Source organism: Leuciscus leuciscus, assembly GCF_965113295.1.
Source record: "Leuciscus leuciscus genome assembly, chromosome: 5".
Taxonomy (NCBI): domain Eukaryota; kingdom Metazoa; phylum Chordata; class Actinopteri; order Cypriniformes; family Leuciscidae; genus Leuciscus; species Leuciscus leuciscus.
Genome location: NC_138729.1, coordinates 24,296,577 through 24,322,917, shown reverse-complemented (window position 1 = coordinate 24,322,917; position 26,341 = coordinate 24,296,577). Strand labels below are relative to the sequence as shown.

General features: G+C 39.9%; 1 protein-coding gene across 1 annotated transcript in view; it reads left to right on the top strand.

Moving 5' to 3' along the window:
* tmem8b (transmembrane protein 8B) overlaps nt 1-26,341 on the top strand; it is a 147,264-nt gene that overhangs the window by 47,980 nt on the left and 72,943 nt on the right. Inside the window, exons 3-5 of the mRNA XM_082170065.1 lie at nt 8,987-9,194; nt 23,213-23,346; nt 25,291-25,559. Coding sequence (XP_082026191.1) covers nt 8,987-9,194; nt 23,213-23,346; nt 25,291-25,559 — 611 coding nt within the window. The remainder of the gene's footprint in view (nt 1-8,986; nt 9,195-23,212; nt 23,347-25,290; nt 25,560-26,341) is intronic.

The following is a 26,341-nucleotide window of genomic DNA, read 5'->3' as shown; positions in this document are numbered from 1 at the left end:
AGGGCCTGGTTCTATTTTTTCACGCTATTTCTCTGCACAATCCTTGCGTTTCTTCTCCATCTCGCTGACTATTTTGACAGATACACACTGACACTGCTGCACGCTCGCTCACTCGTTTAAAGTTGTGATTGGGCCAGCCCAGTGTCAATCAAGAAAAGAACCAATGGGCCGCTGATCTACGTGTTTCATGGGCTGGTCTGTCAGAAAAAAAAACTAACACTGACTTTTTTTGACCACTGCATTACACCAGCACAAACCCAGCGCCGCCAATTAAGCAAAACAAAACAAAACGAAACGAATGGGCCGCCGATGTACAAAGTTTATGGGCCGTTAAAAAAATAAAAAAATAATAATGATAATAAAAATTATGTATGAGTATGAGATGTATCGGCCCAAAAAGCACGTCGGCCAACCGGGCAAATGCCCGGTATGCCCGATGGCCAGTCCAGCCCTGCCCCCCCACCTCCAGAATGGCTGCATAGGTGCACTGGAACAATCCTTCCTAAAACGCATTAAACTTTCGTTTACAAAGACGTGAAACTCACAGAGTGGTCAGGGGTGTTCACTGATATGCTCACACAAAAATCGCTGCAAAAGATGCTTTTTAGAAAACAGGGCTTTAAGTGTAAAATACCGAACTTGTCCTTTAACTAAATGCATTAATTCAATTTCTATTTACTGTACATGTTGAGTTAATTAGAAAAACGGACATTACTGGTGTATGGCCAAGTCATGTGTCACTATATTACACCATGCTCAACGTTGACGTTTTTGATGCTTTTTCAGCAAAAGTAAAAAGCAAGTGGTTGACCTGTCAGGAATTTGCTTGGCAGTGGCACGAGATTTCTCTCTCACTTTCATTTAAAATCAAAATAACCACCAGAAAATTAAGAATAAAATGAGCAACACTTTACAATAAGGTTCAGTTCTTTAATATTAGTAATGTATTAGAATCATTAACTAACAATGATGTTTTACTGCTAACATTTTTTTTTTTTTTTATATACTTAATGTATGAAACAATTGATTTAGGAATTATTATATATATTTTTTAAATAGTAAGCCAATCTGGAGCTGCCACTTGCAGCCTCAAAGGAAAAGTTTCATGGCTCAGTGCAAAACACAACCCAGATAAAATCATCTGTCTGGCAATGCAGAACACACAAGCTTGTGCTTTAACAACATTCAACCGGCCAGTGTCGTCACATTCATGTGAGCAGTAGCCTATGGGGTATCCGTCTTAGAGAATAAGACCCTAGATGATGGGACATCTTTTAGTTGCACTAGAAGTATAAGAAGGACATAAATGACTTATCTAATAACCCTGCAGAGCTCCAGCAGCAGTATTTTGAGTTATTATCTGTCAAGGATCCAGGACGCTTTAAATCTAAAAGACGTAAACTAAAAGACATAAATTACATTTGTATGTGTTCTAAATAAAATATATAGATTGTACTGAATGTCAGCTTGCTTATTTGGGTCAAGATACGGATTTATTGAGTCCACTTCATGCAAACTATGCTTCTAACCACAGCTCCAGAGCTGTCGTTCCAACCACAAAACTTTCCGATGCTACTTGCGAATGTTCCTCGACTCTTTAAACTATGCTTATAACGACGGAACTTGCGATCTTGGTTGGCTAATGATGCTTTTGGGAAACGCACTCCAGCCAAGCAACCAACCAAGCAATCCTAGAAGAGGTGTATTCAAGTTATTGTGTGCGTTTTTGTGCTTTTTTTTTGTATGGTTTAATTGGACAAAAATAAACCCAGCTGAGCAACTACCAGTAGGATAACTGGGAATGCTAACGCAAAGTTTTTTCCAGGTATTATAGACCTCTTTGGGTGGGTGTTTAGCTAGCTGTGCACAGTGACTGATGTAAAAATACATTTTTTGAGCACTATAAATGTGTCAGATAGTGATGTATAACAATATCAGTTTGCATCATGGACACCTCTGAATCATTGCGTGACAATCATACACATACTGTATATGAGATTTCTACCTCCGAAAATGAGAAAAACAGAGAATAAAAGAGTAATTGATAGGCTTTTTTTGTGCCTTTTTTGATGGGACTGACAAACTACAGGAGACACCAAACAATGCATTGAGCAAAAATAATTGCAGACAGTGAAGCCTTTTAGAAAAAAGTGTCATTCCATGATTTGTTGCAGGTTCCTACTGTCTGGCTGTGTTTGTATCTTGACTGACAGGCTAGGGACTGAGGGAAGAATTTTTACTTTCATGGCTGTGTGCTTCCATGTTGAAATAAAGAAAATTGCTGTGTGGTTTTGTGATGAAAATGAGTCTGATGTGAGTGAATGATTTTTGTCTCTTTCATTCTTCGTCTCTCCTTTTCTTGTAACTGCAGCCTAGTCAGGGCGTTGTTCCAAATCAATGCCTCCTAAATTTGTAAGCATTGCTCAAAACATTAACGGCGGAGTTTAATGTTGGAATATTTGTTTACGATTCACTTAATGCATAATTTAGTGTTAGTCACAATGTTCCATTTTCTTCCTCAATCTTCTGCATTCTAATTGATTCACAGTGACTTCAATGTGCTTTCTCTGGCTCTGTGTTTCTTTTCTTATTTATATATTAGCTTACTCAAAGGGATAGTTCACCCAAAAATTAAAATTCTGTCATAATTTACCCATCCTCAAGTTGTTCCAAACCTGTATACATTTATTTCTTCTTTTGAACACAAAGTAATATATTTTGAAGAATATGAGTAACCAAACAGTTGATGGTCCCATTGACTTCCATAGTATGGACAAAAAAATACTATGGATGTCAATGGGTCCAATCACTGTTTGGTTACCGACATTCTTCAAAATATCTTATTTTGTGTTCAGCAAACGAAAGAAACTCATTCAAGGTTTGGAACAACTTGAGGGTGAGTAAATGATGACAATTAAACATTTTAGGGTGAACTATCCCTTTCAAATGAACATGCGTGCAATCACATGTATCGGTTTTTCTTTATCTTGGACTTGAAATCTGGGTATACTTCCCATTGACTTTTGAACTTTCAATTTCTTGAGGACATATTTTTTTGATTTTTCAAAAAAAGAAAAAAAAAGAAAAGTGTTTGTTTGTTAGTACATGAAGCATTTTTTCCAGTTGAGGACATCCCCGCATTTTAAAAGGGAGGTTAGGGATTTTTTCTTTCTTTTAGATTTAGAAGTCAAGACAAATCAAGTTTGTCTGTCATACTAGAGAACGCCTCGGTTACGACTGTAACCTCGGTTCCCTGAAGAGGGAACGAGCGTTGCGTCGAAAAGCTGACGCTATGGGAACGCTTTGCGTGATGACGTCTTGAAGCACATGTAAAATCAGTCCAATGGTGTGGCGGAACGTCAGAGGCGGGTGACGTCACGTACCAGGAAGCTATAAAAGCCGGCCCGAAACAGAAAACGAAAGCTTCGTAAAGTCTGAAGTCGCGCTGACAGGCATGAAGGAGATATGGCAAGGCGACGCAACGCTCGTTCCCTCTTCAGGGAACCGAGGTTACAGTCGTAACCGAGGCGTTCCCTTTCAAGGGAACTCCCGTTGCGTCGAAAAGCTGACGCTATGGGAACGTCTATACCAACGCCTCCATAGCTACAAATGTCTGTCCTGTGTGTAATCATGTGAGCAGCACTAAGAAGACAAAACATGAGACCCTAGAGTAGAGTCTAAATCCAGAGAGTAGAACCTGACGAAGATGTGCGGTGAGGACCAGCCTGCCGCATCACAGACGTCCTGTAACGATACTCCTGATATAAGGGCCTTAGAGGCCGCCATACTCCTAGTAGAGAGCGACCGGACAGCCAAAGGAGAAGGCTGTCCAGCCGCCTCATAAGCCAGTGAGATAGTCTCAACCACCCACTTGCTCATCCTTTGCTTAGACACTGGACCTCCCTTGTTAGGGGAGCAAAAGTCACTTTTACGCCACAGGGCAGCTCTGTGGACATACGCGTCTAACGCCCGAACAGGGCAAAGCAAATTATTCGCCTCCTGGTCCGATTTCGAAAGGGAGGAGGACCTCCAAGTGCCACGAAGGAAACGAGATACCAAGGGGTCTTTCCCCACAGACATTCCACCCAAACGACTGTGGTAAGCACCTATGGCCGCCACATAGACCTTTAAAGTGGACGGGGTCAGACCTGCAGTGAACCGTTCCTGCAGGAACTCCAGCACTGTACCAATTGGGCAGTGGACTGGGTCCAACAGACGGTCACTACACCAAGAAGTGAATACTCTCCACTTCAGGGCATAAAGTTTCCTCGTGGAGGGAGCTCTGGACTGTAGAATGGTCTCAACAACCTCGGTTGAGAGACCTGACTCTATGAGCTGGGCCCCCTCAGAGGCCAAGCCCACAGGTTCCACAGTTCTGGCCGAGGGTGAAATATCGAGCCCTCTGCCTGGGACAGAAGGTCCCTCCTGACGGGTAACTCCAGAGGATGCCCGTCGAGGAGGGACACAATATCGGGAAACCATACTCTGCCCGGCCAGCGCGGGGCTATAAAAAGCAGGCAAACCCGGTCCCTGCGAACTCTTTCCAGAACTCCCGGGAGCAGAGCAACTGGGGGAAAGGCGTACAGACGTAGCCTCGGCCACGTCTGTACCATAGCATCCAGTCCCAGAGGAGCTGGATGCGTGAAGGAGAACCAAAGTGGACAGTGAGACGTCTCTCGAGACGCAAACAGATCCACTTATAATTTCCATATCAGCTCCACCACCTCGGGGGTGGAGCCACCATTCCCCGGGCCTCGGCCCCTGTCTCGACAGAGTGTCTGCTCCTATATTCTGGACCCCGGGGATGTAGGCTGCCTTGAGTGACAGCAACTTCCCCTGGGACCACAAGAGGATATGGCATGCCAGCGCAAACCCCCTTGATATAGGCGACTACCGACGTGTTGTCCGTATGTAGTACACATGGTGTCCCCTGAGACCTGTGATAAAGCTCCTCAGAGCCCGGAAGACAGCTAACATCTCTAGGCTATAGAATGCCAGGAACGATGATGGTCTTCCCACAGACCTTGAGATGAGCGACCCTCAGGATCGCTCCCCAACCCGTGAGGGAAGCATCCGTCGTTAGCAGTTTGCGACGACAAGGAGCTCCCAGCACTGGGCCCTGGGACAGGAACCAAGGTTTCTTCCACATAACCAAGGCACGTAGGCATCACCGCGTGACCTTGATTGTGCGAAATGGGTTGCCCCTCGGGGAAAAACCCTCTGGTCCTGAGCCACCACTGCAGGGGCCTCATGTGCAGCAGTCCAAAAGGTATCCCGTTGGAAGCTGCTGCCATGAGACCCAACAGTCTCTGGAACTGTTTGACAGTGAGTAGCTGGCCTAGCTTTACACTTCTCACAGCTGCCAGGATGGAATCGAAGCGTGGCGATGACAGGCGCGCCTGCATCGACACTGAATCCCAAACCACGCCTAAAAAAGTGGTCCTCTAAAATGGAGAAAGCACACTCTTCTTGGCGTTCAGCCGTAACCCCAACTCTTTCATATGGGCGAGAACAACATCTCGATGTTGAACCGCCATCTAATGCGACTGAGCTAAAATCAACCAATCGTCGATGTAGTTCGTGATGCGAATACCCCGGAGGCGCAGAGGCGCCAGAGCTGCATCCACGCATTTGGTGAAAGTGCGGGGTGATAAAGCCAGGCCGAATGGAAGAACTCGATATTGGTATGCTTTGCCCCCGAAAGCAAACCTCAGGAACTTCCAATGACACGGACGGATGGAAATATGCGTCCTTGAGGTCTATCGTGACAAACCAGTCCTCGGACCTGATCTGTGGCACGATTTGTCTCAAGGTTAACATTTTGAACTTGAGCTGCATGTACTCGTACAGAACTCGAAGATCTAAAATGGGACGCAATCCCCCGTCCTTTTTTGGAACTATGAAGTACCGGTTGTAAAACCCGGTTTCCCTGTTGGAGGGGGGTACAAATTCTATGGCCCCTTTCTCTAACAGAGTGTTTACTTCCTGTTCCATAACCAGAACCTGCTCGGGGCCCACCACTGTGGGCAGGACCCCCATAAACCGCGGTGGGCGTTAATAGAATTGTATCTAATACCCTTTTTCCACGGTCTGCAGGACCCAACGAGAAACATTTGACAGTAGCTTCCACGCTGTCAAAGATTCTACTAGAGGTACCAGTCTCTCGAGACTGGTTTCTGGATTTTGTTGCTGTTGAGTAGTCGGTTCGTCGCCCTGTAACGGCGCACCGGCAGAGAACGACCAAACAGACTGCTCCAGCACCCTCCTCAGAGGGGGCGGGCATCCCGAGGCCACTACGTTTCCGGGTGGACCTTGAGATATGTGCTCGCCGGAGACCGCTGCGCCCTGTAACACCGGAGGCGGCAGGGTTGGCAGAACGGTCCCCTGAGGGCACCGAAGAGAGACGGCACCGTATTTTTCTCCTGCTGTTGAGTAGTCGGTTCGTCGCCCTGTAACGGCGCACCGGCAGGGAACGACCAAACAGACTGCTCTAGCACCCTCCTCAGAGGGGGCGGGCATCCCGAGGCCACTACGTTTCCGGGTGGACCTTGAGATATGTGCTCGCCGGAGACCGCTGCGCCCTGTAACACCAGAGGTGGCAGGTTTGGCAGAACGGTCCCCTGAGGGCACCGAAGAGAGACGGGCACCGTGAAAAGAGGTGTTAACCGCTCTGCTTCGGGGGGACTACCCTCATTTGTCCTGAGCCCTCAGACATCAGGACTTTTTCCCAGCAGCCTTCTTGGCGGTAATAACGGTCCGCAGATCCGTTTTACCCCTCGAAGACTGCTGGGTTTGAGAGCGCCCTCCGTGTCCCCGAGATTTTTGTGGGGGAGCACGAGAGGACACACTCTGTTTTTGAGTGGCACGATGTTCAGCGCTCTTTTTAGAGGAGTGAGGCTGCTCCCGCTCAGCAGCCTCAATGAAAGAACGGCGGGGGAGAAGTTTTTGTAATGCAGCTGCCTGTTTAGCAGCTTCCTGAGATTTAGCTACCGCACTGTTTACTGCATCACCAAATAAACCAACAGTGGAAACCGGAGCATCTAAGAGAACGTGCTTTTCTTTCTCTTTTATATCGCTCAAATTGAGCCACAGATGCCTCTCAGTGGCCACCAGGGCTGCCATAGACCGCCCGATTGATTTAGCGGTCTCCTTGGTGGCCCTGAGAGACAGATCTGTGGCTCTGCGTAGTTCAGCCACTGTGTCAGGACCAATTCCCCCGCCCTCCTCTAAATCCCCCAATAATTCTGCCTGATAGGCTTGCATAATAGACATCGTATGCAGACACGCTGCAGCTTGACCAGCGGCTGCATACGATTTATGAACCAGAGATGATGTGAATTTTACTGGCTTAGAGGGAAGTGAAGGAGCTTTCAGGGAAGATGCCGTTGCTGGAGAGAGATAGCTCGCAAGCGTCTCCTCCACCTTCGGCATCTCCCCATAACCATATTCTTTATATTTGTGAATGGAAGAATAGTGGGATGTTTGTGGTGCATACACTCTGTATGAAACCAGTTTTCCCCACGATTTCGACACCTCGGTGTGGAGATCGGGGAAAAACGGAAGGCTTCTTCGCTGAGGCTGTGTACGAGATGGCAGGAAGCGTTCGTCGAGCTTACTTTTCGAACAAACGTCCTGCCTATCCTCTGGCCACTCAATAGATAGTCTGTCAACTGCTCTAGTAATAACATCGAGCAGTTCCTCAAACGCATGAGACTGAGGTGGCGAATCCTCAGACTCAGCTTCAATACTCACAACATCCAACTCCTCAGAGTTGGACAGTTGCAGTATTGGTGCCTCTATCGGGGGGGAAGAAACCGCAATGCGTGCTTCCACACCCTGATGAGAGGCACTGGATCTGTCAGATTGATGCTGAGATAAGGCAGAGCCCGTCTCAACATCCACTGACAGATCCATTTGCGAACCCCAGGTCTGAGATCGCCGCCGAGCCTCAGCCGCGGCGGGACCCGAGCCCTGGGGAACGCGATCGGGATTGAACCGAGCCAAGCGGGATCGGAGCGTGCGCAATGGAAGCGCGTCGCAATGCACACAGTCACCACCCTCGAGTGCTGACTGGGCATGCTCCTCACCCAAACAAACAACACAAAGAGTGTGAGTATCACCTCCCGTTAAATAACGCGGGCAGGGATGGACACACACTCTAAACTGCTGCTTGCTCGCCATACTGAATATATATATATAATATAGACAGACAACACCAAATAACAAGGACAGATTCAACACAGAGCGCAACTGAAGACTCAGAAAGCTTTCGTTTTCTGTTTCGGGCCGGCTTTTATAGCTTCCTGGTACGTGACGTCACCCGCCTCTGACGTTCCGCCACACCATTGGACTGATTTTACATGTGCTTCAAGACGTCATCACGCAAAGCGTTCCCATAGCGTCAGCTTTTCGACGCAACGGGAGTTCCCTTGAAAGGGAACTTCCACATCTTCTATCATATTTATACTAGGTTAATGATATTTTCTGTCCCTACATCTACTTTAGAAAACGTTCTGAATTTTACATGTTCATTAAGACATTGTTTAGTATGTTTATTAAGTCATTACCTTGTGGAGTTCGTCGGCTGGTCTCCTCACTCCTCACAGTAATTTCAGGTTTTACTATCCTTGTGGGGACAGTTGATGATTCTATGTTTATGAAAACATTAAGGTAAATTGTGTAATTTCTGCATCACTAGTGGCACCAAACGGAATTGCATTTTATTTTTTGAGCATCCCAGATGCACTGAACACAATCTCATCCAGTGGCGTGAATCGGGGATTATCTGTTTGACAGACTAATGTCTGAGTGTTTGAAAACAGTCATTATTTTTGGAGTTCTGTTTTGTGCCAGCTTTAATAGGAAATTCAAGCCTCATTTGCATCACACTGGAATGTAAACGGTGACAGTCTCATTTGCATTTGGTCTCATCCAAGGAAACGGTCCACAGCTTGTTTTGAAATGTAACCTTCTCTTTGGTTTACAGGTACTTCAGGTCAGGAGCTCCACCTGTAATCAACCCCCTCCAGACACGGTTTCCAAAGGACACCGTCATACCAGGCTCCTTCGCTGTCACTTTGACATGGACGCTGCCCAACCGCACCACAGGAGTTTTCAATGTCACCAGCCCCCTCCCTGGAGACTGGTTCCTGGCTGCACACTTACCAAAGGATGAGGGGAAGATCTCTGTCAAGGTGAGTTTAAACATAGAGGATAAAGCATTCAGTGATCACTGGCTCAGAAATTATATAATAATTTCTCCTTTTAACAAGAGCTAAGCTTGTTGATGATGAAAAGTGCCTTATACTCATGGTTGTGCACGTACGATCCTCTCGGCATTTATGCATTTATAATTGAAGCTGCTCACTTCCGCACAGTCAGTGGGTGGCCTTCATGGGTACTAATTTAAAAGTGAGTGCTGTGATTTCAGAACTTGTCATGAACTTCTTTTTCAAATGAGATTGTATATGCGTTTCCTGTCATATGCGTAGTGCTCATTATTTCACTTGGGTCATTATCTCAAAGGCAATGGCATTTTTTGTATAATGTCCTGAATATTCAATTATATCGAATACATTATGTTAGAAGTGCATTGCTTTTTTAAAACTGTTAATTTTCTTATTGTTCACAAAACCACGCACCTATTTCTCTGCAGTATGGAAGCATATTTCTGCCTCTGAGTAAAGAATAAACAGCGTAATTGTGAGGTAAATTGTGGAATAAGAAAGTCATATTGTGAGATAAAAAGTTGCAGTTGCGAGATTTAAATTAGTCATACTCTGACATATAAAGTCACATTGTGATGTGTAAAATTATATTACGACTTATAAAGTTACAATTGGGATATGTAAAGTATCAATAAAGTCGCAATTTTCTTTTTATTCTGACTCCCTTACTGCAGGACGCCAAAGCTATTTTCATAAATAAGCAAAAGTTAAAAGTTTAGAGCGCTGCCTTTGTTTAAAATGCATTTAAAAAAAATGTATATATATATTTAAACACAAGGGGTCTATCATGCATTGTAAGATGTGTAAATAATAGCATGTCAGCAGTGGCTAAATTACAGGCTAATAATGCTTCCTACCAGTAAACACAAATGTACAGCAGGCTGTAGTATTCTTATTTGGGGTATTACTGCCCAGAGGGAACCTTTAAATGGGGGAAAATCAGCCAGTGGAAAGTGTTTAAAGGGCTCATGCTGCTGGCTCACAGTGGCGACTGAGTTCACATAATGCTTACATATACGGATTTTTAATTCTCTAAAAGAAAGTGCATTTCACAGATTCATAAATATATGATTTATTTGCACAACAATGTCATGTGGGGCAAGTTTTTATTTTATTTTACATTCACGGTTCTTCTTACAAATGTAGTGGATAACACTCTTTCTTTCTAGAAGTAATCCAGTGAAAGACTTAAATATGAGATATGATGGAAGTGTGTAATGGTTCCCTGTAAGAATTATATATTTTTTTCCATTGTGGGAAGTTCCACAGAAATGACAAGACCAGTGTGTTATTTTTGGCATGTTTGTATCATTATTTTTAAAAGGACGCTGTCCAAATAATTTAGCCCCCAGTGTATATTATACAGGCCACACAATCTTCTGTTTCTGAAAAGAATGGATATGCCAAGATTAATTTTATGTCTGCGTTACAGAGTTATAACTAGTTTATATTTGCATGCAGATATGGAGAACTCGTTTTCTCTGTTTCATTGAGACTCACGTCTGCTTTAATTGTGCTGCCATGCATAATTTAGCCAATATCTGACAGTTCTGTAAAATGGAAGAAAATTGCTATTACACTCGGGAAAAAGGCCTGAAATATGATTATGCGCTTGCTTTAATTATATTAGAAAACAACAATAGCCAAAGTGTGTTTTTGGCCTCTAGCGTGTACATCTTCAAACTGCAAGTAAAACTTATAAATTTAATTTATTTTTTAAAGGAATAGTTCAGCCATAAATGAAAATTGCCATAAATTTAATCACCCTCATGCCGTTCCAAACACTTATGACTTTCTTTTTCTTTGAAAGTTCATGACAAATGTCCAATTTGTGAATCAATTTGTCAATCTCTTTTGAATCAGATCTTTGCAAGGTATCAGATTCAGTTTACAAACCCAGTCTGAATGATTCGTTCACAGATCAGACTGATCTGGTTCTTGCTGATTCAGCGTTTGGGTTAATAGCTTACTAGAGATTTCTCGCACCAAGCTAACGCGTGACATCAAAATAATGATATTTTATATTTAAAAATATTTTATGGTGCTTTTGCACTATGAAGCTTTAAAGTTTTAGTCCCCATAATTGCTTAAAGAATAGCCAGCGCATTAATTGAAACTTCCACAAAAGAAAGTCGCATTGGTCTGGAATGATACAAGGGTGAGTCGGGTGAACTAATCCTTTTTAAGTTACCTCCCTGGTAAAATAAGATTTTTAACAACATCTTTACAGTGCATCGCATCTAAATGAATCTCACATTGGAGTAAACTCCTCACGTTAATTGGAATCCTCACGTCCACAATAGCATTACCTCAATCTCCACCCACAATCTTAAAAACTCTCCCTCTGCTTAGCTTTGTCCTTCACTGCTCTCACTTATCTCAGAGCCACCAGGCCTGCACTTCAGCCTTTCTCTTTAATTAACTGCAGCAGGTTTGGTGGTGGTGGAGGCCATTCTCCTGGATTAAGAGCAATAATTCTACACTGTGTACTCCGCTTTAAGGGCACCATTTTCCTCTGAGCCCACAGGGTCATAGTGCCAGACAATTAGACAGAGACAATGCTTGGAACGACGAAGGCTTTCTCCTTTCTGTTGGTGTGGGGAATGACAGAACTTGTGGAGCAGAAAAGCTCATGGCCGAACCTACTGAGATGGAGTAATTGGAAGAAGTGTGGAAAGCGAGACCGCGCTTTCCCTTAGGAATGCAATTTTTTTATTTATTAGTCTGTGTCATTAAATGGAGGTTATGTTATATGGGACTTCTTTCCAGCTGAAAGGGATTGTGAGACTTTACTCTGTGGCTATCTTTGTAATGTTGGCGCTCACCTCATTTTCTGTGTGTGCAGTATGCAATAAGCTCTTGTTTACTTACCAGTAAATAGTTTTTGAGATTTCAGTCTTTCTCCATTGTTTAAACCAATTTGCTGAAATCACATTAAAAAAAGTATTTTTCAGGCTGGCATTTTAGAGTAAACAAACTGAAAGGCGGGAGTTTCGTTGCTATGGACGCCATTTTGAACACTGCATTTTTTTCTTTTTCTCTTTTCTGATGGGTGGTCCCATCTCTTCATTACAGTATTTCTGAATTTCACATGGGAAGTTGGCAATAATAATGATAATTAATAACATCAATCATACAGAAATACAACTGAAAAACTACTGCTATTATTAATAATAATAACAATAATTTTTATTTCAGAGAGAGTGTATCAACATGCACCAATGCAAAATTGTTCTATATATCCTAATCATTTGTTAACAACATATTCATTACTTCAATGAGCTCATTGTTTCTACCTTAAATTAATACATTCACTCTAAAAAGAGATGTCAGTTTTAACATGTAGTGAGTGTGCTCAGGGACAACACATGTTGTGTTAAATTTAACACAATACATGTGTAAGTCATTTTAACACACAAATTGTGTCAGGTAATTACATACTCAGATGTCATTTTAAAAATAAAGCGAAAGGGGCAGATTTAAAAATATTAACCATTTAATCAATAGTCGAGTACAGAATGCATGTGCACACAAAGTACAAGACAATATTTCAAGCTCAATGACTGGACAGACTTACTGTACTGTACATTATTCAATTATTCACTCTTCAACCCCTAATTGATAATGCTGCTTTTGAGAAAAGTTCATGAAGAGATAACAGTTAACCGAGTTTGCACTTTAAATTAAATTAAAATGTAGCAACTGACAAAATATTGTATATAAATAACTTTTATTTACACTGGCCTGTTTGTTTGAGAACATAGCAAACACTGCATACAATGCACATTGTTGGCGCACTCTTATAAAATGATTTTTACACAACCTGTAAAAAGAGATGTTAAAAATGACACGTTGTGTAGATTTTAACACATGTAGTTTGAGTGCTCATCCCGCAATGCATGCTGGGAGTCATGGATGAGTTTTGTACTATGGTGGCACCCAGCATGCATTGCGGCATGAAGCTTTTCGTTTGTTACCATTGTTAAGATTCATGTGCTGATTCTTGATGTCTGTTTGATACCGTAGACTGTAAGATCCTGTACGCACTGTGTATTTTAAAACATATTTTAAGCTAATTGCAACATGCTAATCTTGCTAAACCTTTTTAAAAGCCATCTTTCAGATATTAAACTCTTGCTGAGCTTAACAAAACTACATGATGATGATGATAATATTATTATCTGGTCATATTTTTTCAAATGTGCAAAATAAATACCGCAAACAGAGAAAAACGAATGTTAACGAGTCAAGGGTCAAGAGCCCAAATAAAGGTGCCACTAATCACGATTCTGGTGACTTCAAATGAAACGTTCAATGAATCGTCAACACCAAAACCTGTTAATTCTCAATAAGAGCTTCTGTAGACATCTGACATAAATAAAGTCAATCTGGTTAGTAATAACAAGTGAAGAGCGCGGTGAAAGCAGCATTTGAAAAAGACATTGAAGACATGGTCTAGTCACATTGTGTGTTAAAAATCTTCAACACGTGCTGTGTGTTGTTTTTTAACACATCCCTTTTTAGAGTGTTGTTAGCTAACTGCGTTTTTATTTTTATATACATTTATGAAATCCATAACTTGGACACAGTCACCTCTGATAACAATCACTCTGTTGTAATGCAGACACATGCATTTTCTATAAAGCTGCTTTGAAACAATGTGTATTGTGAAAATAAATGTAAATTGAATTGAATTATTATTTCTCTTTTCCACATGTTCACAACAGCAATCTAAATAATAATACAAATAAAAATAATTTATTATTACGATTATTATCCAATCTTGAAATTCACATCATGATTGTAAACTGCTATGACCCCTCAGAAGCCTGTAACTGATGTGGAGTAACAGCTTGCAGGATCGCAGCTCCGTGGACACATGGTGCACAGAGGTGAATCCCAGCAGAGCAAAGCTGCAGCGGCCCTCAGCAAAGTGCAAGTCTGTTCTCTCAGCTGATGAGCTCCACAGTGTCTGTGAGGCTAATCAGGGAGCAGCCGGACCCTGCTCTACAGGCGCAGTCACAGAAGCAGATGGCCAATTCTAGAGAGAGAGAGAGACCGAGAGAGAGGAAAGGAAGGAAAGGAAGGAAGGAATAGAGGGCGGGGGAGAGTAAGAGTCAAGCACGCAGTAAAGATCAGCCGGCCGTCTCTGCTGGATGAAACTGCCTCAGTGGATAAGCAGCGACCAGAAGCGGAGCATCCTGACAGTTTGCCTTGCACTAACTAAATTCTTGGAGTAAATCAATAAACTAATTGGAATCTGTCAGCACTTGGAGATGTGTTATCGTTCAGTGCATCTTTGTTGTTTTGGGTAAGGTCTACACAAGTGGGGAGGTGGGCTGTCAGTTTTCTGTCTGTTTATCTCTGTATTGATTTTTTTTTTTAAGATACCAAACCAAAACCTATTCTAGGTTTTCTGTGTTATTAAGGTGTGCCTGGTCAGTCGATGCCAATATTTATGTTTCATGAAATGCCATAATTTCCTTTATTTCCCAACCGTTCAATAGGGTCTAGTCTATGATTGTCAGGGAGCAGGAGAAGATCAGCCATTTTAGTTAGATAATAATTAATTATTAGTATTCAGTGGTTATAAGTGGTGTACAAATTTTTCTCAGTGTTAAAATTTCATTGAACTCTTTCCCCGCCATTGACGGAAATTTACGTCATTTGAGAAAACGCTTCCCCATCATTGACGGAATTTTTCCGGCTTTCCGTGTTCTCACTGTTAGACGGTAGGGGTGCTATTACGTGCTATTAGCATATTACTATTACAAGATGCTATTACGCATCTTCTGAAAGAAATCTCCTGATCAAAACAAATGCAAAGGAGATGCAGAAACAAGCGATATCATATGCAATCATATGTATTATGTAAAATAACGTGATCACCAACATTAAACAGCATATAGCCTAAATAAAAGATCTACTCCATCTATGTTTTGATCATCATTCTGAATCCGATCCAGACGTAGTCTTTGACAGAAATGAGTTTTTCTCCGCTTTTTCCTCAAAATGTTGCTTTTTTTATGAAACATTCAAGTGTTGTTAAAAAAAAACAGAATGCATGAAGCTATAATAAAACGAGTGTTTTGTTTAAAAGCAGAGGGTCTTTTCTTTCTTTTGATATAGGCATTGCTTGTTCAAAAACGCTGGCGGTGGGCGGCTGACAACTTTTTTTTTTTAACCGCTGGCGGGGAAAGAGTTAACACATCCAAACTTTAAGGCATTCAGTCATACTGTAGGTTGATTCCACTGAAAAGTATAAATAAGTCAAGTCACCTTTATTTCTATAGTGCTTTATACAATACAGATTGTTTGAAAGCAGCTACACAGTAATAAACAGGAAAATATTAATCAATGATGCTGACTTCTTATAGATATATCACTAAAATTCTGCTGTAGAGCAGCTCTACGGAAGGCAATAGTGCCGTTATTCAGCTCAGTTCCGTTCAGTGTTGATTCAGTTCAGTTTAATGAAAGTTCATCAATTATGAAATAAGTTCAGTTACACTAGAAATAATACTGTTGCTCTATCAAAATATTATTTTGTTTACATCTTAGCCAGCTTGACACACCAGCACTGTCTCAACAAATGGCGTGAGTTTGGGTGTTTGTCTAGCCAATAGAAAATGTTTAAAATCTGTTTGAGAACAGTAATTAGATTTGAAATTCAATTCTGTGAAAACAGTGGTGAAAAGATGACTTACTTCGCCTTTAAAGGACAGTTCACTCTTATCATTTAGTCACCTTTATGTTGTTCTAAATTTGAATGATTTTTTGAAATACATATAATCAGTGGTATCCAATGTTCTGTTGACATTCGACTTTAATTGTATGGACAAAAACAGTTGAAACATTCTTCAAAATATCTTCTTTTGTGTTCCAAAATAAGGTCATACAAGTTTGGAACAACATGAGGGTAAGTAAATGATGCATTAAGCAATAATATTTCTGTAGATATTGCAATAGTTTATTTTTCTTTCTTTCTTTTAGCCAATGACACTCAAAATATCAGTGTAGAGAGGCGGAGAAAGACAGTTTGTAACATAATTTTACAAAAATAGAAACTACTGTTGATCAGAACTTGCTGCAGACTGGGGTATTTAACATCTCATTTTTACAGGATCCAAAAAACTCCCACACGGATGAGCTAACTTTTTTGTTTGTGTGCGAGGCTTTCATCTCCTGTCATCTTCTCCAACATGATTTGAGCTGCAGTAGTAGCTACACACTTATTCGTCTTTTCACGTTTTATGACGAGTGGCAACCAGTGATGTGGTGCAATATGCCAACTACATTAATAAGTGTCAACCAGATTACTGGTGCTAGATTATTTACATTATCATGTGACCCTGGACCACAAAACCAGTCACATGGGTCAATTTTCTAAAATTAAGATGTATACATCATCTGAAAGCTGAAATAATCTTTCCATTAATGTATGTTTTGTTAGGATAGGACAATATTTGGGAAAGATACAACTATTTGAAAATCTGGAATCTGAGGGTGCAAAAAAATCTAAACATTTGAGAAAATCGCCTTTAAAGTTGTCCATTTATGTTCGCGATACTGTTGCATTCACTCACAAAAAATATATTTGTTATATATTTAAGGTAGACAATTTTAAATATATCTTCACTGAACATGATCTTTACTTAATATCCTAATGATTTTTGACTTAAAAGAAAAATCGATAATTTTGACCCGTACAATGTATTGTTGGCTATTGCCGCAAATATACCTGGTTTTGTGATCCAGGGTCACATATATGTATTAATATAATATCAATATTTCGTGGTTATCGTCAATACCAGTGGTTTGGTGACACATCTAATGTAAAGCGAAAAAGGATTGCTACAACCACCCAACTGTTGATAGAAGTAAGAAAGCAGAACTTTTCTGTCATTGCTGATTTATTTCTAGACTTGGGAGCCAAAGCACAGAGCAGAAGTGGAGAATTGTGGGGGAACACCAGACTTTAGCAGTAATGAGACTGTGGATCCCTGCAGTTCTGTTCCTTGACAAATGATAAATGTTTTTCATACCAGGCTGAAAAGCTACGCTCAGCTGCCTTAGTTCCTTATATGCTGCGGGTTCATGCACAAGTACTTTTTCAAGTACAATCATATACAGAGAGGAGAGAGATTTCTTTTATTTTGGGTTAGTTGCATTACCAGACACATGTTTTGAGTCAACCGTGATCCACCATAAATAATAAAGAAATCTTTTTCTCATTGGCCATATGGACTCCTCCTCCTCGTTCTGCATGAGCAGCATGTCAGAGATATTATCCCTCACACAGCTGGAGACCACATTAGACATGCAAAATGCCAACAACAGGCCGCTATCAATTCTGTGTACTGTTTGGTGCTCTGCACGCTTGCACAGAGGGCTCTAATTATTTCACTAGTTGCTCAAAGTTGCCAAATTTGTGCTGTGAAAAGGGAAGCAATTATTTGCATCTTTTTCTCTCTCTCTCTTCCTTTTGTCTGTGCTGTGTGTCTGCACTGGCACATGAGTAGCAAACATCCCCCCTAATCAAATCAGATCAATGAAGAATTTGTAAGGGGGCAGAGGCGTCACGAGTTGACAAATCTTGCATGTCAGACACAATGCAAAAATCGCGGGGCGGATGGAAGCAGGGCGGGGGTACAGAATCAAGGCCGTGTCTGCCTCCACCAGCACCAGCTGTGCCTGCTTTATGTATTCAGCCATGGACAAACAACAGATGGGGCTCCTTCTTCAGTTTGTTGTTTAATGGTCGCTGTTTTTCTTTTCCATCCCTATTATCCCACCTACAATTCCAATCTGCCATTTTAAGCTAAGAACTGATGTTTTTCTGTTTTCATTTACTTGCATGCAGACTCTGTAGTAGTAAAATTACTCTTTTTACATGAAACATTGAATCCGTGGCAGAAGGACACTAATCCTTAATAAACCTAATACTTGCTGATCGAAATACTCCCTACTAACTACTTCCCTCTGGCAGACATTATAGATTTAAGAACAATTTCCTCCCTCAAGCAATCTGTTGAGTCCATTATATTATATCATATTGTAGTTTTATTTTTCATAGTTACACTACTAATGAAAAGTTTGGGGTCAGCATGATTTTTTTACTCAGCAGGGATGCATTACATTTATCAAAAGTGACATCAAAGACATTTATAATGTTAGAAATCGTTTCTATTTCAAATAAATGCTGTTCCTTTAAACTTTCTAATTATCAAAGAATCCTGTAAAAAAAATTTAGCAGTTTCCACAAAAATAATAAGCAGCACAACTGTTTTCAACTTTGTTGATGATAATAATAATAAACACTTCTTGATCAGCAAATCAGCATATTAGAATGATTTCTGACGGATTATGTGACAAGTAATAATGCTGAAAATGTAGCTTTAACATCACAGGAATAAATTACACATAAAGTTGTGAGTTGTTGTGAAAATCAAGTTTTTAATGTTGTTTATATGTCTATGTGGTGTTTTTAATATGCTTTCAGACAAACCATGTGTAAAGTCATGTCAACACCATTGCTGAGTATTTTCTCCTTAAAACTGCAGTGAACCAAAGACAGTCTCATAAACACGGTTTGAAATCGCTGGTGTTTCTGACGTCAAAAACTACCTAGTAGCCAATCACGTCAACGTGTGGGCCGGCTTTAGCATATCATTAACTATGACTGAACTGAAGCAGTGGAGTCTCAAGAGAAGCCAGGTTATCCCAGTATTTTTCTGTTGATATGAAAAAACGGGTACATTTAGCGATATAGCGGGCGATTTATGTATATGATGTATATTACGATGTTATGATGAAATATATGCCTTTCTCCACTAACAGCGTTTATATGGATGCTGATTTTTAGAAAGCAGCTTTCTGACTCTGAGATGGCTAACATGGTTTGTGTAACATTAGGAACACATTATTAGCTGCTTGATAACGTAGTCAAGCAAAAGGCTAATTATATTAATTACCGTTATGTGTCTGACGTTGTAAAGAGTGAGACCTTTGTGCAGGGTTTACTACAATAACTTGAGGAAAAGTGGTGTGAGTCAGTGGAGGCGGGGCTAATTAGCATATCCATGGACCGCGTATATTAAATGAAGCAAGGGTGTACATTAAAGCTATTTTAAGGCATGACGGGGGGGGGGGGTTTTGCAGAAAAAAACTATTTAAATATGTCATTTTGGTGATCAAAGATGAGTTTTAAGGCATAAAATTATTGACTACAGGGAGACCTTAAGATAAAAAATGGTATTCACAATATTGCTGTTTTTACTGTGCTTTTGATCAAATAAATGCATCAAATAAATCAAATAAATGTATGAGCATAAAATGATTATTTCAAAAACATTAGGCCCCAGTGCAACCTTTGTGTAAAAATGTCGTAATATTGGCTGGCAAAAAATTCTGGTATTATAGTAATCTAGGTAGTTTAAATATGCAGAAAATCTGCATACTATGTATAGGCCTACATATAAACTGTATACTAGAGCAATAGCATTGGGCAACTGCAGTCTACGAAAAAATATGAAGCTTTTTGTAAAGAAAGAAAACAAAAGGATTGTTAAAGCCATCAATGAATTGCTCTTTGCCTGTCCATGTAAATGTCTCACTTATTACCTAGGAGACATTGAGACTATCTTAGTTCTGGTGTATGGCTGGTGTAGTGATTTACAGAAATGAATGAGTCGTCTAATCAAGCTGAGAGCGAATTAGACCTTGATAATGCACCAGAGATAATGAGCGACACATGACTTTACCGTCTATGCAATGACACCTGCCCAGTGGTGCAAATTCACCAAATAGATCTTAATTAAATGAGAATGTGTTCTGCCGCCATTACAACAAATACCTCTAGTGTGTCAAGGCTATTTATGAACTGAAGGTTCTGAGATGTTAGGAGATTAATTTAAGCATTAGAGCAAATGATGAAAAATATGTGGATTTGATTAGCTGCTTCTTCTGAAAATATTGATATTGATGTTTACTCTCATAATGAAAGCTGCAAAGAATAAATGGTGGATGATTTGCTTACTTTTTGCACTTTATGGGGCGTCGTCAGTGCACTGGCCAGGGAGTCAGTCGCTTCTAAGGTCTCCCGTTGTCAAAATCGCTCGAGTGCACTGAAACATACAATCCCTTGAAAATTACAAAAATGCTTCGGCAGCTCATTACATTTACTTCAGTAAGTCTCCCAAGAGTAATTATATAAAGACAAAATCAAATGTTTCTGTTTTTAAAAGAGTAATTGTCTATCATCTCTAATGTGCATGATGCGTACAGCCCTGCAAATATTTTTGTGAAGTATTTTATAGGATTTAGATTTTTTTTCTCCAATTTTTTTCTACTGAGATTCTACAAATCACATTTCAGACAATCACAAGAACTAAACGACAACAGTATAGGACAATGAATACAGACAAAAGTACCAAAAAACACACAAAAAAACACAATATAAACAGTTATGCTTCTTACTATTTTTGGAGAACCATAATACGTTTTTTTTTTTTTTTTTTTTTTTTTTAGGATTCAGGAAAAAAAAGTTTTTTTTTATAAATATAAGTTATTTATAAAAATAAAAAAAAGAATCTTACTGACCCCAAACTTTTGAATGGTAGTGTTAAAATAAAATGGTAGTGTTCTTAACCAAAAACCAAAAAAATGCAGGGCAAGTTCTTATGAACGCTTATTTCACTGCAGTTTTCAACAGCTACTGTACAATGACAATACACAAGGATGTATTATACAGTGATGTTACCAGCTATGTTTTAATGCACAATGTCATATCCGTGTGCAGTGTTTAGTGGATGAAAGCCTTTGTTAATTTCACAATTATATGTTCATGATATACTAATTCAAATCATGGAGAATTTTGAAAGTGGAATGAAGCACAGACACATTTGTTGTTGACAGGATAACTATTTAGGAAGTGAAACCCACAGCATAATTAATCACAATCCACTGCAAGCCAATTAGCTCTTTCCGTTGCCCCGCCCCCTCTCTTCAGTATTGCAAGTTGCCGTGGTTATTGTTCAACTGCATTGAACTGACAGATGTGGCATAGACTCTCTCTCTCTACCTTATGAAGTAATAACATGGCTGACTGACCTCAACGGGAAGCCAGCAGTGATATGCGGTTGACATTCGACAGCGCTGTGCATATAGAGAAAGCCAGTGAAAATGACCCTACGTCTCTGGCTGTTGTCCAGTACAAACGACAGAAAAAGAGGAATGTGCGCTCGGGAAAGATTATGTATTCTTTAAGCATGATTCCTAGATATTTAAAACCTGTATGTTTGGTGTGATTGCGTTTCTCTGTGAAGATGGTAAGAAAAGGGTTGGCCGAGAGGGGAGGAGGGGTTGTACTACGCCTTTTGACAATGATGAATGTGTTTAGGGCAGAAGTACCTGCGTGAGAGAAGCCGAGGTTTCCATGATGAAATGCTGCATTGTAATTTGCCACCTTGTAATTTGTAAATTCTCCCACCTCCTCTTCATCTTTTATCCCTCCACCTGCCTTTTCTTCATGCAATTGCACTGTGAAAACTGTCTGTGAATCTATAAAACTCATCGGATCTTTAATTAGAGCTAACACCACAACATCTGTCGTGTGCTGAAATCAATGTGTTTTTTACAGTTATGAATCTCTTGATAGTACTACCAACCTGGATCCTGTAAAGGTGAAAACAAAACAGTTCAGTTTTTAGTAGTCAGTTGTAAAGCTGTATATACACTGTAGATATCAGTGACATTCAATTCAATGTTTGGGGTCGATAAGATTTATGTAATGTTTTTGAAAGAAGTCTCTTATGCTCACAGAGGCAGCATTTATTTGATCAGAAATACAGTAATATTGTGACATTATTATAACTTAAAATAACTTTTTTCTATTTTAAAATATATTAAAATATAATTTATTCCTTTGAAAACTCCAGTCTTCAGTGTCACATGATCCTTCAGAAATCATTCTAGAATGCTGTTATTCCTGTTATAAATATTATTCCTAATTATCGATGTAAACAACAATTGTGCTGCCTAATATTTTTGTGGAAACCGTGATACCTACATTTGTTTCAAGATGATTTGACAATTAAAAAAATAAAAACAACAGAATCTATTTGAAATAGAAATATCTTTACTACCACTTTGATCAATTTAATGTGTCCTTGCAAAATACATATATTTATTTATTAATAATAAAAAATTATACTGACCTGATTTTTTTTATATTTTTTTTTATGGTTAGATTTCCATTTGTTGTTTACACAGGTTCTGGATTTAAGACCTTACACTTTCAACAAGCAACCAATGGTTTTTGACAGATCGTTTTATGTCTGGCATAATCCGATTCGGCAAAATAAATGCGTCAGATTCTCCCTGAGCTCTTTATGTTATTCTATATTTTTTTATCCATGAATTTTTAATTCCCTGCACTTCTTTATATTCTCAAAAAAAGAAAGCATTCCTGCCACTTTAAGATGAATCACTTATGTTGTATTCCTCATTTTTAAGTCACTTTGCATAAAAGTGTCTTCTATATGAAGAGACGTAAATGTAGAGGAGAATTAATAAATGCAAGCTATTGGTTGGATACTCCACTTGTTTGGCATCAGTTAAAATGGTAGACAGTTCAAAATCTTTCATCTGAATTATTCACCAAGTGGAGAAACGACAATAGTGTTTGATCTTTTTCTTTAGAGTCTGAGGTGGGAGTTGTTGTGCAGTTGGGCATGAAAAATATCACACAGCAAATCATCAGAAGCGATGCATATGCAATGACAGTTTCCCTCCATTTGAAGTGATCATAAGGCTCTCAGTGGGAGTTGCCCTCCTTCCACGGGCATTTCCATATCATGATATGCATGTACACATGTGTTTTGTTGTGATACTGTATTTCATGGCTCAGTCTATTTGAATATGGATACTGGGTGGATTTAGCCTGTAACTAATCCATTTCCTGTTTGTTTCACTTTTTTGTGCAGGGTCTTCATGAGGAATGTCAGTACCTCTTTCAACCTCAGCTCATTGTTCAGAGGCTCATTGGCATTTCAGTGCTGTATCCTGGTTACTTCATTGACCAGATGATTCCTCTTCACAATAGATCTGTACTCTACAAGTGAGTGACTAATTTTAAATGACACGCACGCACGTACACGCACACGTTTTATGGTGACTTTCCATAGATGTAATGATTTTTATACTGTACAAACTGTATATTATTTCCCCTTAAACTAACCCTACCCATAAACCTTCCCATCACACAGAACTTTCTGCATTTTTACATTTTCAAAAAATATAACTTAGTATGATTTGTAAGCTGTTTTCCTCATGGGGACCAAAACATGTCCCCTCAAGGACAAGGATTTCGGATATTGCCATCTTTGTGGGGAGTGGGGACACTTTGTCCCCATAATGTAGGGTTTACCAGGCTTTTAATTATCAAGGGTGCATTAAATTGATCAAAAGTAACGGTAAAGACATTTATAATGTTTCTTTTAAAATATTTCAAATAAATGTTCATAAATGTGTTCATCAGAGAATCCTGAATTTTTGTTATCATGGTTTCCACAAAAATAATAATCAGCACAACTGTTTTCAACATTTATAATAATACGAATTGTTTCTTGAGCAGCAAATCAGCATATTAGACTGATGTCTGAATGATCATGAGACACTGAAGACTGGAGTAATGATGCTGAAATTTCAGCTTTGACATCACTGGAACACATTACATTTTAAATATATATCCAAATAGAAAATGGTTATTTTAGATTTAAATAATATTTCACAATATTACTGTATTTTTGATCAAATAAATGCAAAATCTTACTGGGCCCAAACTCTTGAAAAGTGGCGTAATAACTCTCCAAACATATTAATAAAACTATTATTTTAAGATGTGAACATTTCTTTATTGGTGCCTTTGCAGACTTCCTTTCCTTATCAGCTACTCAAACGCACACACCGTGCATTTCTCTCACCTTCTCTCTGCCTCTTTCTGCTCACAACACTTTACCATTCCACACGCATCCTTCTCTCAAGCTTCCCTCCATTTCAGGCTTCTACTCTCATTAGGTTCAGATATTAAAGCTCTCCTCTCAATTAGCAAATAAAGTCTTTCTAAATGAAAAAGAGGAAAATGGAGGAGGGAGAGGTGATGAAATGCATTCATAAACACCAGGGTACACAGAAAAGACCTTGAGCACTGGACATTATGAAGATGGGCTTTTTGTATCATTAAAAGCTGGTTTCCTGTGGACATTTCAGAAAGACAGTAAATTGCATATTGTGAGACTTGAACATTAGCTGTTTAATGGATGTCTGGATCTTAGTATACACTATTTTATATAGCTCTCGTCATTGAGACTGACAAAGATTAAATTAAGTTTTTATAAGAATTTGTATTATTCAAACTTGGACATACTATTTAATCAGTTGTGAAATGCAAAACAATGCTGCGTAAAATTGAACGAAGGGATAAATTAACCATGCAATAAATTATTTTTTTAAGGTTTTAATTTCAAGGCAAATTGCAAAGATCAAGTTTATGTTCCAAGACGCTTTTTTCCCAAAGCAATCCAGCAGATCTGTAAACAAATTGTGTTCTGTTTGATTGAGCAGTTGGTGTGCTGTTCATATCGTTAATTATCGTATCGTTATCATATCGTTAATTATCAAAAACCAACAGACAAAGCCAATGGCGTCATGGCCAAAAATGTAGATATTAATTATTTATTCTAATTTCACGGTTGTTCTCAATCTCTGTTCAATTGAAAAGGGCAACTTGCATTAGCTTCCTGATTAATTGTTATTGATGTAGAAAATTAAGACCAAGCGATATCACTTGACTGTTTTATGCATTGTCAACAAGTTTGTTGAAATGTGCTGAAGTTTAAAGTTCTCCTGAGAGTACAAAAACACATTCCCATTCAAATGTTTCCTTGGCATTTCAATAAGCGTACTAATTTTGTTCAGTGCAGTCTCTGTAGACAATGTCAGCTACAGTCAGTGTAGCTTTAAAGCAGATGTCCTCTACCTTTCTCTTCTTTGTACCTGGCAGAGTGTTCATCCCAAACTACATCTCTCGGGTGAAGGTACAGCTTGTGGACTGCAATACAAAGAACAGGAGCGGGGAGAGCTGTCCGGTTCTGCTGAAGATCCGTTCGAGGGCCCCGCCGGTGCATAACTCCAGCGCAATGGACTGCAGAGAGAACGTTCCCTGTGAGCTAGAGGTCCCACTGCCATCCTGGGAGCAGTGGTACTATATTTTGGTGGAGCGTTACCTCAGTAGCTCAGATGTCTACTTTCGTATCGGTGTTCAGGTTAAAGGTAAGAACTTGTTTTAAAGAGGCCATTACATGCCCTTTTACGAAGTCTTGATTTTGTTTTTGGGGTCTACTAGATAAGGTTTTCATGTTTGAATGTTCAAAAAACCTTTTCACATACCTCTCTTCCCAGTCTGTCAGAAACGCTCTGTTTAGTTCCTGAAGCCCCTCCCTTTGAAAAGTGCAGTGTGCTCTGATGGTCGGCTGGATCAGTACCATGTGATTGGTCTACCGAAATGTCACACCCCTTATGATAACCGCGAGTTTCAGCACACTTCTCAACCCTCTACAATGCTAGTGCGAGTGCATATGCGACTAAATCTTCACTCTGGGCGACTAAATTAGCCATTGGCTAATACATTGTTAGATTTTACTCGCCAGTGTGTGTGTGTGTTAGAAGTAGAAGTTTAGCATAGATATATTTTCACTCGCTCAACACTCTGACTGAGCGCTTGAGAGTTTCGCTCTTCATGAAGCAATCTGTAGTATTTCAGCTCAATGGATGTGCAGGGTACCTGTATTTGACGTACTGTAAACACTAGTGTGAATGCGCACAACTAGCCGTCGTTTTGCTAAGAGTGCTGTGTTTCTCACACACACGCAAAGAGAGAGAGCGAGATTCTTACATACCACGAAGAATTGACGGTCTATCGATGGATATTCGTTCTCGTATTTTCCTGTCAAAATAATGGAGTTCATTTGGAATTATTCAGCTTTTAAGAACAAGTTGAAGATATGCCGGTTTCTCTGGTAGTGGGCGGAACTAATGCGCAAACGGCAATCTCA